The 19,303-nt window shown below is 39.5% G+C and overlaps 1 protein-coding gene across 1 annotated transcript; it reads left to right on the top strand.

Annotated features, from left to right (window-relative positions):
• The first annotated feature begins 2,772 nt into the window (after window positions 1-2,772).
• Window positions 2,773-15,960, top strand: LOC122061701 (V-type proton ATPase 16 kDa proteolipid subunit). The gene is made up of 3 exons (XM_042625118.1): window positions 2,773-3,036; window positions 3,174-3,459; window positions 15,492-15,960. Exons 1-3 carry the CDS (start codon window positions 2,958-2,960, stop codon window positions 15,622-15,624), a joined length of 498 nt encoding a protein of 165 aa, XP_042481052.1. The 5' UTR covers window positions 2,773-2,957; the 3' UTR covers window positions 15,625-15,960.
• The last annotated feature ends 3,343 nt before the right edge of the window (window positions 15,961-19,303 follow it).

Below are 19,303 nucleotides of genomic sequence, written 5' to 3'. Positions count from 1 at the left end.
AAGAAAAAAAGAATTTGTTTTGGAGTGTAGAGTCTAGGGGCTGCAAGTTTAGCCCTGAGGGCCAGCCCGACTTTGAAATGTTTGACCCTAAGTCAGGGTGGGTAAGGGTTGATGTCATTGGCTGGCCCAGCCCGCCTTGGTGGGTAAGGGTTGATGTCATTGGCTGGCCCAGCCCGCCCTGAACTTGGGCTTGATTTTTTTATTCTGAATTTTGGCATGACCTGGCCCTGGTTTTTGCCATGATGTTAACTTTGGATTTTTTGTTTTCTTAGGATGTTCTCCTCTTTGGTTAACATGACAAGGGTTTTGAGATCTTCGATTGTTTACTTTATTAAGATGATCTCTTTGTTTATTATGACAAATAATTGAAATTTTTTGCATTATTTGCTTTCTATGGATAATTTCCTCTTTGTTTATCATCATAGTTGGAGTTATTTGTATTGTTTGAATGCTTGCTTTAGGATGTTTTCCTCATGACAAGTAATTTGTGATCTTGTGGTTTTTTTTTTTTATTATTATTTCTAATCTCCTCTTTATTATGAATATTCTTTATTTTTTAGTTATTTTATATTTTGTAGGGTCAGGCTCAGGCTCAGGCTCAGGGTATATCTGGCCCTTGATGGCAAACCAGGGTCAAATCAGGGTCATCTCGGCCCGACCCTGAAAAACCAGGGCCAATCAGGCCATGTAAGGGTTGGGTTGAACCCTAAAGGGTTGGGCCTGGATTGAAGTTTTGCAGCCCTGAGTCAGGGTCAGGGCGTGTTTGGGCCTAGTTAAGGGGACTCAGGGTTGGGCTAGGGTTTTAAGAAGCCCAGCGCAATCGGACCCTGTTGCACCCCTGGCAGAGTCCATGTCCAAATTTATAAGTGGGTAAAATGACCACCCTATCCCCAATGAAAGACCTAAATCCCTCATCTACTGATGTTTCTACGTTCTCATTTTTTTCTGTGCTGAGGCATGGGTTGTGCTCCCAAACAAAAAACTCTCCCCCAATACCTTTTCCCATGGCCGGTGAACGATTTACAAGAAAATTAGTTAATTCTTCCATGAAACTATGGTCCCAAACTAAATATTTAGATAAATTCAATTTTCTGTAGTAGGATATCTTTGGTTTTTTTTTTTTTTTACCATAAACAAACACTTTATTAAGCAAAATCAGAGAAGGTGAAACATCTTCCCACAAAAACATGGTTTACAAGACACAGAGGTGGTTTAAACCACTAAGATCTAAAAAGACCAAACCTTACAGCTCCTTGAGCTAAACAATGTGCCCCTCTATTGTCAATGCGAGGTAGAAATCTGAAAAGAAAAAAATAAAACGACTCTAGCAACACTAAAATGTCTTTGACAATCAATGGGCTAGCACAATCAAATGAAGAAGGAAGCCCTTTACAAGCAAAAATTACAGCTATGCAATCATTACAAATAACAAGAGTTAATGCCTAAGAATTTAACCAAGAGGATCTCATCCCTTACTGCATCAGCTTCTGAGCAGCTGCTGAAAAACTAATCTCTGCTCTACAGTTGGCAGCGACAAAACCACCCGCTAATGTTGTAATAATAGCTCTATGCTCGCCTTTGCATGAAGAGGATCTCTAGGCACCATCAGTGGTTAAAATAAAATGGTCCACAGAGGAGCAGAAAAATCAGATATAGCAATAACATTGGGCACCATGTTGCTTTCTCGATGAGAAAAAGTCGTCTCTTCATGGCCAACAGCTCCAATACAAAAATACCTTTCTCGGATGGAGGTTGAAATTGCTGTTGAAATAATGAGAAGATTAGGCTCTACATGATTAAATATTGCATTATTTCTGGCCTTCCAAATCTGCCACAAAGTAGAACAAATGAGATAATGAACAAAGAGAAAGTTTAGCCAATCCTTAAAGCTCTCACTCAAAAAGCAAAATGTATCAAAACATAATGGAGATACAAACCATATTGTTAAGGCAAAAGAACATTGGAATAATGCATGAGCTACTAATTGATCCACTCTTGAACATAAAGGACAGGTAGAAGAAGGCACCAAATAATGCCTTACTAGAAGCTGCTTCATAGCAATAACATTGTTATAGCATCTCCACACAAAAAATTGAATCTTAAGAATCAATTTTAACTTCAACAAATGTTTAAAAAAAGGGCCTTGAGATGAAGAAGCCTGAAAAGTTGAAGACCAAGGACAAAAATAGGCAAATCTAACAATAAACACACTAGATCGATTAAAATTCCAAGTAAAAAAATATTCTTTAAGAGAGATAGGCAAAGGAATTTGGGCAATAGCTTTGGCTTCAACTTCGGAAAGATGAGAGTGGCCATGGCCAACCCAAGGGGGTAGCGCAGTTGGTGAACAACAAACTTGGTACGAGCCGTAAAATAGGATGTCCTGAGTTCGACTCCCACTAGGCACACCTTGGGCCACTCACACAGGGTGTTTGATGCTCTTCATTGCTTTCAGTGAAAGTTGAATGGTTCTCATTCAACCTTAATATGGTCTCGATCATCGTTAAAAAAAAAATAAAATAAAAAATAAAAAGGACATGGCTGGTGAACGATTTACAAGAAAATTAGTTAATGCTTCCATGAAAATATGGTCCCAAACAAAAAATTTAGATAAATTCAATTTTCTTTAGTAGGATATCTTTGGTTAAGCATGGAATACATTCGGGTTACTTTTACCATTTTACATTCCATCATCAGGGGCTTCATGTAAATAAAAATAGGTACTGTACCTTTTTTTATATAATTTCCCGCAGTGGTATTTTAGATATTTTCTTTTCTTTTGGAAGGGAATGGATCTGAGCGAAGTCGCAAAAGATTCCCATTGTAAATCTGCCTCGACAGAGAGAAGAGGGTCAGGTAGAGGAGGAAGAAGGACCCTGCATCAGTTCTCTCTGTAGTTTGTAGAGAGAAGAATTCTCAGATCTAATTGTAGTTTCTGCACATAATAAGCAGAGAAAATGTCTTCTACCTTCAGCGGCGATGAAACTGCCCCTTTCTTCGGCTTCCTTGGTGCTGCAGCTGCTCTAGTTTTCTCCTGTAGGCGAATTTTAACCCTAATTTTTTTATTATGATAGCGTCTTTTTCTTTTTCTTTTTCTCATAGCATTTTGTGAATTTGGATTGTGCTTCTCTTAAGTTCTTAATGCGGATCTGGGGTTTTGATCGCTGTTCCAGGTATGGGAGCTGCTTATGGAACCGCAAAGAGTGGTGTTGGTGTGGCCTCTATGGGTGTTATGAGGCCAGAGCTTGTGATGAAATCGATCGTTCCAGTCGTTATGGCTGGAGTTTTAGGTATTTATGGACTGATTATTGCCGTCATCATCAGTACTGGAATTAACCCCAAGGCCAAATCTTATTACCTTTTTGATGGTTACGCACACCTTTCTTCTGGTCTTGCCTGTGGTCTTGCTGGACTCTCTGCTGGTATGGCGATTGGGATCGTTGGTGATGCTGGCGTTAGGTATCGTTCTCCCCTGATTTCTCTTTCTTTTTACAATTTCATTTTGATCTCCTTGTATCGATATTGTCTTTTGAAAATTTTTTCCCCTGGCTGTTCTCAGATGTTATAGATTTATTCAACCGTTCAAGGAATGGTGTGATACGTAGCCGTTGACTTTGTATAGAGATACAGATTAATTTGAGCTTGTGCATCGAAGACATAAAATTCCCTTCCCTTGTGATATTTCGCTTGATTTCTTCGTCTTCTTTCTTTTTGTCGTTTCCTTTTGATTGAACTTGGATATCTGTGTTTGCAAGTTTCTCTTTTCTTTCTCGAAACTGCTTCAACGTCTAGGCTTGGGGTTTCATCTGTTGCTTTCACACAGTTGATCTCTTCTTACTAAAGTCCTGTGATGGAATTGAAGATGGCCTTTTTTTTTTTTCCTTTCCTGATATTGACATGTTCTCATGGTTTCTCTCTTGAATGTGGCATTTGCGCTTTTCACTTTCTGTGGTTGATAAGCTTTGAGGGTTGCAATCTCACCCTACAATCCGTCACTTAATTGTGTAAAGGTATGAGGGGTGTGTGTGGAGGAACTGATAAATCAGAATAGTTAAATGTTGAATCATCCTTCATTATCTGTTTATATGCATTTGGTTACCCATGTGAAAGCTGTCTGTATTTCCATATTGGTGGCCATATTAATAAGCTGCTTGATCATGGTAAGGCAGTTTTGTTTTATTTTTCTTTGGGAAGGGGTTTTCTAGGCAAGCAGCATAAGGAGCATACCAGTGAGGGGTGATGGAATGGCTTTGTAAATAGGAGCAGAGATTTCATTTCATGTGCGTGCTAGCATACCCTCTGTTGATTGCTCAGAGAACTTGTCCTTTTTATTTTTAGCATAGTGGTTTTGGGACTTAAATTGAAAAGTGGCTTCTGTAATTTCTTTCTTGGTGAAGGGTTAGTGGTCTAGATTGGTTGTTTGGGACCTTAAGTAGCCTCTAATAAGAGTTGATTTGAGTTATGGAATATAAAAAGCATGTGGTTGCTTCCCTTACCCCCTAAAAAAATAGTTCCTTTATTTAATATAAGCGTTTCCACGATGCCTGAGTACTAATTCGGGCATGTGGGAAGCCTGGTTGATGAATCGTAAATAGGGGGTTTTAGAGGGGGAGAGGGGTGTCACCCCCCGACTTTTGTGTCTTGGCATACAAAAGAATCCATTTTTTCCCTTCATAAAATGCTGGAGAGAGTCTCCTCAATGGAACTCTTTTCTGTTTTTTTTTTTTTTGGGAGCAAGGAGAAATATAATTAATTAATGAATAGGAAAAGAATTACAGTTGAGGATACACCTTTCCCACCGCATCATCCCGAATCAAAACGTTCAGGGCTGCAGGAAGGTCACTTGGGAGAAGATCAATCTCCTGAGGGCCACAGAGAAAACTCGCCAAGAAATCGGCACAAGAATTTATCTCATGAACATGGTGGAAGAACACACATTGCTGGAAGAAGGAAGTCAAAACAAATATGTCATCAAGTAAATCCAAAACAAACCAAGAAGGCCGGTAGCGCCCTATAATCATCTGAATAGCCATGAGGGAGTCCGACCGAATTTGAATATGGGAGCAATGTATAAGACGGGCTTTTTCAAACCCCTTCTTTATGGCAAGGAGCTCTATGTAGAGAATATTGCCACACTCCATAGCACCTGCTAAGGCAAAGAGGGGAAATCCACTAGCATCAGGAGCCAAAACTCCATAGCCACCCATTCCATTTCTAATAGAACCATCGCAATTCACAAAGACCCAAGAAGAGGGAGGGAACGGCCATGAAAAGAGTTTTATCCTCAGAGGAGAAAAGTTTAATTTAATTTTCCACCTATGGAAAAAATCCTTGTGGAGGGAGGAATCAGTAGCGCTACCTTGAAGATGGGAAAATCGACCTTGGATATCAGAAATAATACGGTGGAATAATCCATCCAAATCAGTCTCTTGCTTCCCAAAGACCCTACTATTCCTTTCGGACCAAATCCGATACACCGTGGCCTGAAAACAAAAACGTCGAACAAAGGAAATCATAGAACTCCCTTTGCAATGCTGACACAACCACTCTACCTCATTGTTTCCAAGAGGATAAATTATTCCGTTTGAAGCCACACATGTCCAAGATTCTGGGCCACAACACAGAAGTATAAGAACAACTGAAAAAAAGGTGATCAAGATCCTCAATTGAATCCTTGCAGAGAATGCATGTGGAGTCAACAGATACACCCCAAGATGCAATTCTATTCTTGGTAGAAAGCCGACGCCGAATGGCCAACCAGGTGATGAAAGAGAAGCGGGGTTGAGCACATCCAAACCAGACCAAAAAGTGCCAACTAACCATATCGTGCCGAGGTCGGACAACTTCCCAAGCCGACTTGAGCGTGAATTGGCCTGAAGGAGTGGGAGTCCAGACGATGCTGTCTTGCGGCAACCTGGGATGAAGCCTGGTGGCGGTGACCTCTGACCACCTCCTACAAATAGAAGAATTGGTAATGTTAGAAACCCACTCACCATTATCCAATAACAACTCAGCCACCGTATCAGTATTGTGCCGCCCCAGCGCTTCCACAATCAAGGTGCCATGAGTGTAAAGAGGGCCATTAGGGAACCACGGATCATACCATAGAACAATATCACTCCCATTACAAATCAAGCTCCTAGCACATTTCATAGCATAATCACGGGATAGGAGAATAGCCTTAAACGTGTTGGAGCAGTGAGTGGGAGTCGGCAGAGACCAAATAGAGAGAGATCTCAACCACCTACTTTCCACAAACCAAGTCCAACAAGTTGTAGATTTTGAGGCTATACTCCAAACATGTCTCATGAGCGCAGCCATGTTCCAATCGGCAAGACGATGCAGACCCAATCCCCCCTCTATTTTGGGCGTACACCGAGCTCTAGGCCACCTTATAGGACCCTTGATGCGGATCCCAGAAAGTCGGATCGCTTAGAGCCCACTAAAGAACCAAATAGTTCACTCTAGGCAAACTAGGGGCAATAATGTAATTTCTGATAAGATTTAGGAGCTTTATAGATTGAAATAAGTGACTAAGGACTTAAAAGGAATTAACTTCAAAGAAAAAGGAGCAACTCTAGAATTAAAATAGTAGTGGGGTTAAATTGAAATAAAACCAAGAAGGGAGGGTTACTTTGCAAACTAATAAAGAGGGGTGTCTTTAATAAAGAATTCAGAAGTTGGAGGGACTTATTTGTGAGCTATTTAGGAGATGGGACTTAAAGAGAATTAATAAATATTTAGTGGAGATAAACTAGGCAGCAACAGAAGTAAAGGATAATGTGGTTACAGTAAACAAAGGTAAGGGCAACTTTGGAAAAGAATTGTGAATACCAACCCACGACCAGAAGTCCTAGTTTTAGGTTGTCTTCAACCTTGCGCTCAATAATGGAGGCGGGAGGCAATTCTGGTTCGAGCCCAGTAACCCCTTCGAGGGCTCTTCTACTGGTACTGTGAATTCAATAATTATGTCGAAGCTTCCCACCCTATCAGATGCACAAGTCAGCGGTAGGGATGAACTATGCCAGCAGCAACTAACTTCACCTGCAACTGATTCCAACGCAAGGCACAGAACTAGATCTGAACCAGGTTTCAAACCTCTTGATAGAACGACCCTGTGGAGATGAGATTCTAGGACTAGAGTCGCCTAGGGAAGGAAAACCCTCTACTAAAATCTCAGTCCAAACAGTTTAAGAACGAGGGAGATTGATCCCCTTGTTTGGGACTGCAACTACCGCCCAGTAACAGAGAAAGGGAATACAACCAGAAAAGAGAAAAGAAGAAGAAGAAGAATAACAGAGGAAGATGAAGAATATAAGGAAGAAGAAGAAGAAAAGTAGGGGGGGTCACACACAATCACAGTCATCAGCCATTAGACCAGTTGTTCAAATTATTTCATTCCAAAAACTCTGTCTGTTACTAGTGTATTACATAGCTTATAAAAGAAAACCAAAGCAATAAAATTGGGAGTTCACTAAAATGGAAACTAAACTAATTGACAACTAAAATAAAAATTCAATCTGAATAAAATTACTACCAACTAATTCTAGCTTTAAAAATGGAAAGTAAATAAAAGATATCCTAAATTCATCGGCAAACTGCATCAACCCTGTTTCAGCATTGTCCCACCAAAGGAACTTAGCCATCATCTGCTCCAATTGGTGAAGAATGGTCTGAGGAATACGAAACATGTTGAGCCAATAAGCAATAATGCCCATAATCACAGATTTAATGAGGGTCAAACGACCGGCATAAGAGAGGGCTTTTGCTTTCCAGGACGACAATCGAGATTCAATCTTTGCAATCAAGCCAGTAAACTCATGAGACCGTAGAGACCGAGAATGTAGAGGAACCCCCAAATATTTAATTGGAAGATGCCCAGGCTCAATTCCTGTAATACTGCAAATCTAAGCTTGAGAAATATCAGAGCAATTTACGAAAAAAATATTTGATTTTCCCTTGTTCATGGAAAGACCGGATACTAAAGAAAATCTACCAAAAATCTGGTCCGGGCAAGTAGCATTTGCTTCGGAGGCTCTCCTAAAAACAAACAAATCATCAGCAATACACAAAGAGGTGATCTCAGATTTCTCACAGGATTGATGGTATTTAAATGTACCCCCTCGAGCTGCCATTGTAAGAGAATCATAAAAATTATGTAATACAATATTAAATAAGAAAGGGGACAGGGCATCCCTGCCTCAATCCCTTGTTGGCAGAGAACCTGGAAGACTGAGCACCATTGAGGAAAACCACATATCCAGGCTGAGTAATGCACTGCATGATCCGGTTTATAAAAATAGGAGGAAACTCCAAGCGAAGAAGGAGAGTAAACAAGTAACTCCATTGCACTGAGTCGTAAGCCTTACGAAGATCCAATTTACCAGCAAAGCGAGGCATCCCCTTATGACGATAATAATCATGCACTATCTCTTGACATAGAATCACATTATCATAAATCTGACGCCCTTCTATGAAAGTAGATTGATTCAAGCCCACCAATTAATGCAAGACTAATTTGATCCTATTAGCAATTAGCTTAGCAATAAATCGGTAAATTAAAGAACTAACAACAATGGGTCTAAAATCACTGAAAGAGTTCTGGGTATCACCCTTAGGAATCAGAGTCAGTCTGGAGAGTTTTACCTGCTCTGGAAATCTTGGGTTCCGAAAAAAAATCAAGGATGGCCTTGCAGACATCTGGACCGGTAATGTCCCAAGTGCACTTGCAGAAGTAAGCACCAAAACCATCGGTGCCCGACGAGCTATCATTATCCATAGCGAAAACAATGTTTTTGACATCTTCCATCGTAAAATCCTTGACAAGCATCTCTCTATCCACCCTAGATAAAGATCTATCGGTAGGGAGCTCAAGGGAGTCACAACCAATTTGGGGAGAGCCCATGTAAGCGTCAGCAAAATACTTTGCAGCTTCCTCTCGAATTGCATCGTCATCAGAAATCCAATCCCCATTAGAAGATTGGATCGAAGAGATCTTATTTCGGGTTCTTCTAGTCATCAATGAGCGATGAAAAAATTCAGTATTACCATCCCCATCCTGTAGGAATCTTATACGAGCTTTTTGACGGAGCTGTGATTCACGAGCATTCATCAAGCGCTGAAGATGCTGAACTGCAACCAGCTCGCGAGAAACCAACCCCTCATCAATTAAACCAGAACCAAGCATGGTCTGTAAGGACTGAACCTCCTCAGTTGTCTCTGCAATTTTTTTATCTAGGGGATGGAACACTCTTCTACTCCAATATTTAAGAACACCCTTTAGAGCTTTGAGCTTGGAGAGGATAATGAACATGGGGTTTCCATCTACTGGCTGACTCCACACATCTCGAACTAAGGGAAGGAACTCATCATGATCAATCCAGTGGTTGTAAAAATAGAATTTCCGACCACGCCTTTTAGGAGTGTTCCCCATCGTCACAACCATCGGAGAGTGGTCAGAAACACCGGGATTATGAAAATGCGCATGGGAATTAGGAAAAGCATCCATCCAATTCTGATCCACCTAAACACGATCAATCTTACGCTCAATCCCATCGGACCCAAAAGCTTTGTTACACCAGCTGAAGAGATTCCCACTCCACTTAAGGTCACTAAGACCAGAATCAGATAAGCAATCCGCTATCGGTTGGGCAACCTGTAAAGTAACTGGTCTACCACCTCGTTTTTCCCCTGGCGATTTAATAGAATTAAAATCGCCAAGGACAATCCAAGGATGAGACAAAGAGGAGCTCAACTGACGAAGATCATGCCATAAAGCTTCCTTGTCCAGAGCAAAATTCTCTCCATACACCATCGAAACATAAAAGACCTGTTGATTACATTTCAAAGTCACCAGAGCATGGATAATTTGAGAGGAAATATTGATCGGCTGAAGCATAACCTGATCTTCATCCCAAAGCAACCAAATCCTTGCTGCATCAGATGTCGAATGGTTGGAGATAAGCCTCCACTTGGCACTAAAGAGCCTCGAAGCTAAATCAATATTACCTGGCTTTACCCTAGTCTCAATAAGACCAAAAACACCAAATTGATTGTTTAATGCCCACTCCATTACCGCTCTACGCTTACCGAGGTCATTGAGACCCCTGGAATTCCACGCCTCGATATTAATCATTTAGAAGGGGTACAATTGGGTTTTTGCAATTGGTAACCCCGACCCGGACGTCTATCCCGAACCCGACCATTTTTCTCCACCTCCACATGGGCTATGACACACCCATGATTCAAATCATGAAGACAAGAGAATCTGTTGCCAATACTAATTGCACGAGGAGAAATTGATGGAGAGACATCTGAAGTTTGGGCCATAGTATTTTCCGAGTTAGCAATAGGAATGGAAGTAGGATTTTGCGCATTGGTAACGTTCTCTCTAATTAAGGAGGTTGCTATCTCAGTTTCTCCATTTAAGGAAGCATTAATTGAGACATCACCACCCATTGGTTCGGTATCCAAATCAGCACTATATTGTTCCACAATAGAAGAGGTATGTTCTGGCAAAATAGGCAACCCTGTAGATGTGTTTGCTAGATTGGCGTTTCTGTCCAAAATTCTCACGGGATTGGCATGGTCAACGATTTGATTTGGAGCATTGCCAGGACGATTCTGGTTTGCCCGGCGTTTTCCACCGGCATCCGACCCCTTCTGGCGAGGGCGTTCGAAGAGATTGGATTGGTTAGTACCAATAGGAATAGCATCAACATTGCCGTTGTACTCAAAATCTGGAGGGACATGGCGTTTTCCTTTGTTTCGTCGACGATTTGTAACCTGCCATTCATCCTCTTCTATATGGTTCTCATTACCTCTACCTTCATTGATGATACCGGTCTGTGCAGTTTCTGACAATACACACTGGCGATCAGTATGCCCGAAGGATTTGCAGTAGTTACAGAGGAGGTTTCCAGTCGTAATCCACCTCTTGATCAATAACAGAACTGCCCTCAAGCTTGATAGGAATAGAGGAGGGAAGACTATCCTCCGTTTTCATGAGAACACAGATTTGAGCGAACGATAATCTCTCCCTATTTGCGGTACGACGATCCATGCATAACGGAGTACCTAGCACACTCGTAATGCTCCCCAAACTACGACTCCCCCAAAACTGGAGATTGAGTCCATACAAGCGAATCCATAAAGGAAGTTGGGTCTCTTTTTCGTTAGAGAGACCTCTGGCGATCACGGGCGTAAGATCAATGGACGAGCACCCAGGGACCAAGGTCCTTCGTCTAAGATCTGTCGACTCGACTCTGTATCTTGAAAGTCGAAAATGAAGATGCCACTGTCGAGACCAAAAACCTCCACGGCTCCCACATGCGACCACTTCTCCGGTGCGAAACGTTGCATAGAGGCATAAGACGGTTTTGACCCAAAAACATAGCCTACCAACGCTGCCTCCCATCTGTTTTTCTCCTCATTCAGATCTTTGTTACTGCAACAAGCGAACTTCTTGCCGTCGATGGTCTTTGGTGCAATGAAAGGAAGAGCATTTTCTCCCGAGAACATCCTATTGCCTTGGAATAAACCAGCCCATGAACGTCCATTATCATTTCCATGGGTTCCTGAACCTCTGACCGGCTCAGAGGCCACCGGAGGAGGGCCACCGGCGACCATACGGAAAACCTTGGTCAATATCACGATAGCAGTTGCCCACGAAAATCAGAGCTCACCGTGTCTCTCCTCTGTTATTGTTTTTTTGTTCATGCTATTATAGTCCTACAAAACAAAGTCAGGTTATAATCATGTTGTGGTCGAGGGAAGGTGTCAGGCACCCCGGCCCAACCAGTTAAATCAGTTTTCCTATTTATTTGGAATTTTATGAAATAATGAATATTCCATTAAATAATAATACACATCAATCTGTAGTATGAAATATAAAATAGAAAAAGAATTCAAATAAAATACAAGGAAATTATTGAGAGGGGAAATGCAAACTTACTTGTACGTAGGCACTATAAGACAAGGATTGGCATACATGATTAAGTAAGATATTAAATAATGAAGATATAAGGAAATGAAGACCTTGAAAGTGCTAGAATGCAATATGACGTGTAATGAATCAAGACAATAAAGCAACTATTTGCAAAGCTAATACAACAATAGTTGGTATAATGACACCAATGAAATGGATACTAGGACACTAATGGTGGAGTAGTGCAAGGTTAATCCTTGAAAGATAATTCATTCTCATGTGGAAAATAGGTTACTTTATGCTAATCAAGAGAGGTACGCATATGATTTGACGCGGAATATCTACATGGTACAATAATAACCCTCCATGCATGGGGTAGAATACGAAATGGAAGCAACAATAAGATCCTAAATCAACATTAGCACGCCTTACCTATTAGCACCACCTAATACATCGACCATGATATAAGGAAACAACAATTAACATATACATGTCACAATGGAAAGTAAAGAACCAGTGCACGAGACTCCCGCCACTGTGGGGTCTGGGGAGGGTTATAGTATGGAAATTCTTCAAATATGAAAATTGCTATTTCCTTATCTTATTTTTAGAAGGTGACCTTAGCTTGATGGCCATTATAGTGAGTGCTAGCTAAAGAATGTTTCCATATCTTCAATTTTGGAATAAATATTGACTCGAGGAGCAAGTTAGAAGCTGCCAACTGTAGAGCAACCTCAGAGGATGATTTTTATTGCTTCCTCCATATTTTGTTTAGGTTATTTTTAGGAATAAATTGTGCAAAGAAACCTACCTTAGTAAAGGTTTATTTTATCTACAAGTTTTCAAGCGTAGTATCTAGGTTTTAATTGTTTAATCTCAACCATAGGTTAATAGCAATTAGGGCTTGAGATTATGATTTTTCTTTTCTATTTAAATTTAAGGCTTTCAATAGCAAAGATAGAGTGAAGATCTGATTAATGAAAGTTTAGTCTGTTGAGTATTTTGGAACCTTGAAGTGTTTTTACCCTTAACTCTGGAAATATTCTTTAGTTGGTACTCTCTATAATGGCTACCAATCTAACATCACATTTTAAAGTAAGAGACAAAAATATTGCTGTTTCCTTATTTTAAGAATTTTCATATGATGACCCTTCCCAGACCCCGCAATGGTGGTAGTCTCGTGCACTGGGTACCCCCTTGAAGAATCTCTATATATTCTCCCAAATCTCTATGCTTGCTAGCAAAGACATACCAAAATATATAATGGAAGAATCCAGAAGAAGCTGAGGTGGCAATATCCAAAGTCGAGTAAAGAATCCTTGAAGATTCTGCGATTCTGCGAAATCGATGGGGGCTTCTAGAAGGCTGATGAGTAAGCCTGTTGATGGTGCAAGGAGGGGTTGCTGATGTGGCCTTGCCAAGCTGGGCCTGGGTCAATTTCATTATTTGATTTTCTGGTATTTTATTACATCAGTGACATCCAACCCGTTGTTCTTTTTATGAAGAATTCTAGAGAAGCTTTTCTACACTTAGGCCAACAATCAAAATCCATTGAGAAATTTAACTTCTCCCAATTGGTCAACCTATCTAGTGCTACTGATTGCTTATTTTTTATAGCATGGGAATGAATGACTATTTGCCTAGGGATTTGAAACACTACAATCAGGAACCTATCTTAGGGTCCCATCAACATTTTGGTTGGAGACTGGGCTCAACTCATTAACTAACCTACTCGATTCTGTTTTTTTTTTCCATTGAAATTCAAACCCCACCCCCACACCCCACCCCCACCCCCCCCCCCCCCCACCAAAAAAAAAAAAAAAAAAAAAAAAATACACACACACTCCAATAAAAAAAAGGATGTAACTGGTGCAGTCCTCTGATTCATTTCTCAATCTTTTTACTTAGCCTTTGCTTGGTGAACTAAGGTGGGTTCAGGTTGTTGATATCTTTATGCATCTGTTACAATGCTTTCAATATTGACATCTCGATATGATCTGGGTGGGCTTTATTGGCTACATAATATCTTATCTTTATGCACCTGGTTATATCAGGATCTTCACAGGTGGATGAGGGATTAGGTTGCTAGTCATTGATACACATTCATATCATGCTGGCATGGTCTAGTCAATTTTTATTATCATCAGTGCCTTCCTCTACTCTTTGGTATGGTCATCAAGGGTCATGGTAATACTGTGTTTCTTTTCACTGAGGAGCCTATCGAAACCATAGATGTGTTAAAATGAAACCCTTCTGTTGAAAAACTTCTGGAGTGATTCCATTCTATGCTGAAACATTGAGAGTTTGAAGAGGGGTTGGTAGCTCAGTTGGGATGGGTTCAGTCAGTTTAGACCACAGTGATGGGGATTATACTGCCAATTTCAGTCATGTAAAGGTTCAAGGAGATAACCAGGGCCGGGTACGCAATGCTGTGTGCAGGGTTTTTTATGGGAGGTGGAGAGTATCAGAGGCAGAGAATCATGGTTGGGCTGTTAGGGTTTTGCATCAATTGGTTGATGAATTGGTGTGAAAAAGGGGGAGAGAGTTTAGAGGACAGGATGGAAAGAATTAGAAAAAGCTGCATGAAGGTGTTTTGGTTAGACATGGCTTTTGAAGGATCAAGGTTTTAAGGGAGCCATATGGCTGTGAAGAATGTGGAGACGTTGTGAATCCTATTGAAATCCCAATCTGATTAGCCTGAACCTATTGACAACCTTCATTGATCTGATTGCATAAGCCCTATTAGTTTATGTATCTACATTATGTGTGTGTGTTCGTTTGTGTGTTTTATCATGCATGCAGGCACTTGTGTGTTTTATCATGCATGCAGGCACTTGTTTGTTTTCATTATGGTGTTCTTTCATGCATTGATGCATTTCATAAGTGTCTGTGTTATGTGTGTTTTCATTTATGCTGTTCTTTCATGCATTGATGTATTTCATACGTGTCTGTGTTATGTGTGTTTTCATTTATGCTGTTCTTTCATGCATTGATGTATTTCATACGTGTGTGTGTATTAAGTTTGTTGTATCCTCACACTCACATGCCCCTGAATAACATATGCCTATGTTTCTTCCTTCAGTAGAGGTTTGGCCTCTAATATGGGATAAAAGAAATAGTTTGTCAGAAGAGTAGGTTGGGGTTAGATCAATGTCTAGGATGTGGCAGTGGTTAACACGTTTGGGTATCAGTAATACCTTCGTGCTATTTTATACAAAAATATGAAAATGCATCACAGTTCTGTTAAAATTTGAATGGTTCAAGAAAGGTCCTTTGGATTCAATCCCTGATCTTTCGGGAAACTTGTGGAATGTATGGTGGATTAGGATTAGTGTGAGAGATTAAAATAGTTGGATATTATATTCGCACCAATACATGGTTGAGGTTTCAAATCCATATTAAAGCAATACAGTTTCAATATATTATGAATTCTTGTTTCCATAAGGGAGGGAGAAAAGTTGTCCTGTAACATGGAATGATTCGTGTTCATATTATTGTTGTCTAGTTAAACAATATAAAAAAGGAAAAGTGTTCTCTTCTGATTGTCTTCTTGAATATTTTGCAGAGCCAATGCACAGCAGCCAAAACTCTTCGTTGGAATGATCCTGATTCTCATCTTTGCTGAAGCCTTGGCTCTTTATGGACTCATTGTTGGTATCATCCTCTCTTCCCGAGCTGGTCAGTCCAGAGCAGACTGAGAAAGAGGAGAACCTGCTATTCTTGTGTGATTTGTTGGTACCATTTGGAAGCTTATTCTTCGATTCATAGTTCGGCACGTTTCGTCTTCTCATCTACACTCGAAATATGATTGCTTCACTGCCTTCATTTGGTGGTTGATTTGTACTGCTGATAGAATTAAGAAGTTTCTTGCCAAAATAAAGCTTATGAAACTTTTCATTTATCGGTTGCTGTACTATGCAGATATAGGTAATAGATGGCGTAGAAACTCAGAATCAATTGCCTGTTATGAATGTTATTTATTGTACTCATTCTGACTTTTTCTCCTAGGTAACCATAAAGTTTGTGGATGCCAATAGCTGTAGTGTCTTATTCCAACCAGCGCTGGTAGTTGGATCCTTCTCCCTCTTCTCCTCCCCTGCAATTCCTCCACTTAGCCATTTAGTATAATTAGGAGGTCCCACAAAATTATCTCAATTTATTGCTTGGGTGTTGTGGCAGAGTATAAGGTAATTGAAAGGAATGTGTGGCAGAGTATAAGGTAATTGAAAGGAATGATTTGTACCTATGATGTAGCAGATTATAAGGTAATTGAAAGGAATGATTTGTTCATTCATGTTATGGGTGCCTATGATGTAGCAGATTATAAGGTAATTGAAAGGAATGATTTGTTCATTCATGTTATGGGTGGTACCCATTTTGTGTTTGGCTCATTTAATGTGCTCCCTATAAATAGGAAGCACCTGCCGTTGGTGGGTTGAAATCGTCTGCAATTCCGATCTCGTACAATTCCGTGAAATACCATCTTCAAGGGGTGACCATTGTATTGATACCAATACAATGGTCCAGATCTGGTACAACTAATAAAACCTTAAATCAGTGAAGAGGCATTTAAATCAGATCTGGATCATTGCATTGGTATCAATACACGTGTTACTCTCTGAAGGTGGTATTTCACGGAATTGTACGAGATCGGAATTGCAGACGATTTTTTTTCCGCTGTTGGGACTTGGGCAAGAAATTTGCAGGAATAACTGACGTTAAAGGACACTAGAATAATTAGTTACGCATTTCTAGGTTTCTTGGTAGTTCTGTATGTTGCTTGGTGGTGGTGATGGACAATTTTCCATTGAAGATTCCACCGACTCTGGAAATTTTTTCTTACCGTTTAAAGCATGTTTGGTATCAATTTTTTTTTAATCTATTAAATAAAAATCATTAATGAAAGCTATTTTTTTTTTTTATCAAAATATAAAAATGATTTGGTAACTATTAGACAAAAATGGTTTTTTGTGAGCAATAGTTTGATATCTCTATATGTAAAATGGTTTTTTGAAGTAATGGGTGAATAGATTATTTTCACCCATTTTTTCTTATAACTCTCTTTCTTCACTTCAGATTGAAGAAGAAGGGGCAAGGGGTTTAGATTTTTAATTACAAAGTAAATGACTACTTTTCCTTCTTCATATTGGGATTTTAAGCATGTGTTCATTAACGTTCAGTGCAAAAATAATTGAAAATCAATTTTAACTAAAACACATAAATGATTCTTGATCTCTTTTTTATTTTTGTATTTTATCATTTTTTTTTTAAATAGAAACAAGTTGCATAAATGAAACCAAATACAGTTAAAAATCATTTTTATGAAAAAAAAAAATTGATATCAAAGACGGCCTAAGACATTTCATCCACACACACTTTTTTGTTGTCATGTGGAGAGAAAACGACGGGCACGCCACTATAGTGAACAATTCCTGCACAGATTCTCCTACTCTCACTCTCCTCTCTCATGTAATGACATTACCTTTTTATATATTAATCAATATCCACTGAAACTCCTTTCTCTTGTTCCCTGCTATTGGTCAGGTAGCCACTACGGTGAACAATTCCTGCACAAACTCTGAATCTCTTACGCTCCTCTCTCATGTAATGACATTACCTTCCCATATATGAATCAATATTCACTGAAACTCTTCTCTCTTGTTCCATGCTATTGGTTAGTTATCTATTATTTCAATATAAGTAGGAGGCGTGTTGATTTCTCCTTTAAAAAAATTGCTCCCTATTAATTAGGATAATAAATTGGCATTTTAAAATTTTATGATTATGAAAGATGAGGGTGAAAGAATAAATGTCACTCCATGCATTGCATAAAATTGGAGTGGATGGTTTTCATAGAAAATAACATGGCTGGCATTGTCTTTGAATGGGATTCTAGGAATAATGAAAAGACATTTCGGACCTTTTAACATGTAGGGAACATGGAATTAATTATATGGTAGATATGTGGGTGAAGACTAGAGTACACTCCGGGTGGAATAAAATTTTCTCCCAATAAACATGACATTTGATGAAGCTATAATGTCACAGTCACTCTCAGACTAGCATTATTGAACTAGGAATAAACCCTCCAATTCAGGTGGTAGAGAATCTAGTCCTTTTTTTTTATTTGACATACAAGACTTGAGCGATAAACTAAAAGATATCGATGGATGGCTTGGGTTGTATATTAATCTATCCATAGAAGATATTCCCTCTTTCTCCCAACAAATGGAAACAAATTGAGTGACTTAAAAAGAAGAAACCATGTTATGCAACAACATTATATTGTTTTTTGTATTCACTAACCCCATATTGACCCCACAATCGTATAGATCGGGTCATATCGGGGTTAAACGAGAATTATTCAACTTTCACTAAAAGCAGTGAAGAGCACTAAACACCCTTGTGTGAGTGGCCCAAGACGTGCTTAGTGAGAGTCGAACTTGGGACGTCCAAGTTTACAGTTCGTACCAAGTTCGTTGTTCACCAACTGCGCTACCCCCTTGATTATCTTATAATCATGATGTATAACTAATACTTTTACTAAATATGATAAAGGGAAGGGATTCATGCACGGTCATCTGAATCCCATCAACAACCTATACAATAAAGGGGAGGGTTTTTTTTTGCCATTTCAAAAGGTATTCACTAATTCACCAGACCACAATATCTTATTCTTCTTCTTCTTGTTTCACTGTGCCAGTCGTTCTTTAATCTTTGGGATTACAGTCTCTCTGTTATTGATTAACTATGTTGGCCGATATGTCACTACCTATTGGTATTTCCGGAGAACGATATTGATATGGATGGGTTTGTATCAGCCAAAAAGTGATCTACTTTCTAAATTTATGCTTGGAACCGACCTCAAAATATCATATTGGTATCAATCGAGATCGATAACTATAACATTGCTCTTGACCCTCATCCCCTTCAAACTGGTTAACCGTATCAAGATAAAAGTTTAGTAAAAATTGACTACTATGATTTTGGTATCGTTGCGTATTGGATAGTATCGGACTGTTTTTTCTCCTCGAAAAATCAATACCTTAATTTTTTTTATCATTTTACCCTCCCTATAGTAATACCACTGCTATGTTATCGATATTCGTATTGGTATTTGATACCGGAAATGATGGTTTTAGTAATTGGTGTTGACCAATCTTATATCAATGTAACGGTACAAACAAAGGGTAAAATGGTTCAAAATCAGAATTTTAAAGAAGAATGAGGTTAAAATCGTTCGATACAAGTCGATCTATATTGGTAACATATCGATTGATACATATCGGTATTGCGGGCATGGTTTTAGTAATTGAACCATGATGATGTTGATGGGAGGGGTGTACAATCAGAAACTTTTTATCTCCTGCAACACTA

The sequence above is a fragment of the Macadamia integrifolia genome, chromosome 14, assembly GCF_013358625.1.
Source record: "Macadamia integrifolia cultivar HAES 741 chromosome 14, SCU_Mint_v3, whole genome shotgun sequence".
Classification (NCBI taxonomy): Eukaryota; Viridiplantae; Streptophyta; class Magnoliopsida; order Proteales; family Proteaceae; genus Macadamia; species Macadamia integrifolia.
This window is presented reverse-complemented; position numbering and strand designations above follow the sequence as displayed.

What these genes read in the sequence shown, in the direction of transcription:
- LOC122061701 (XM_042625118.1), top strand. Translation starts at nt 2,958, where the DNA reads ATGTCTTCTACCTTCAGCGGCGATGAAACTGCCCCTTTCTTCGGCTTC. An exon ending in AGCTGCTCTAGTTTTCTCCT is followed by an intron (nt 3,037 to 3,173) that starts GTAGGCGAATTT and finishes TCGCTGTTCCAG; the next exon opens with GTATGGGAGCTGCTTATGGA. An exon ending in GTTGGTGATGCTGGCGTTAG is followed by an intron (nt 3,460 to 15,491) that starts GTATCGTTCTCC and finishes AATATTTTGCAG; the next exon opens with AGCCAATGCACAGCAGCCAA.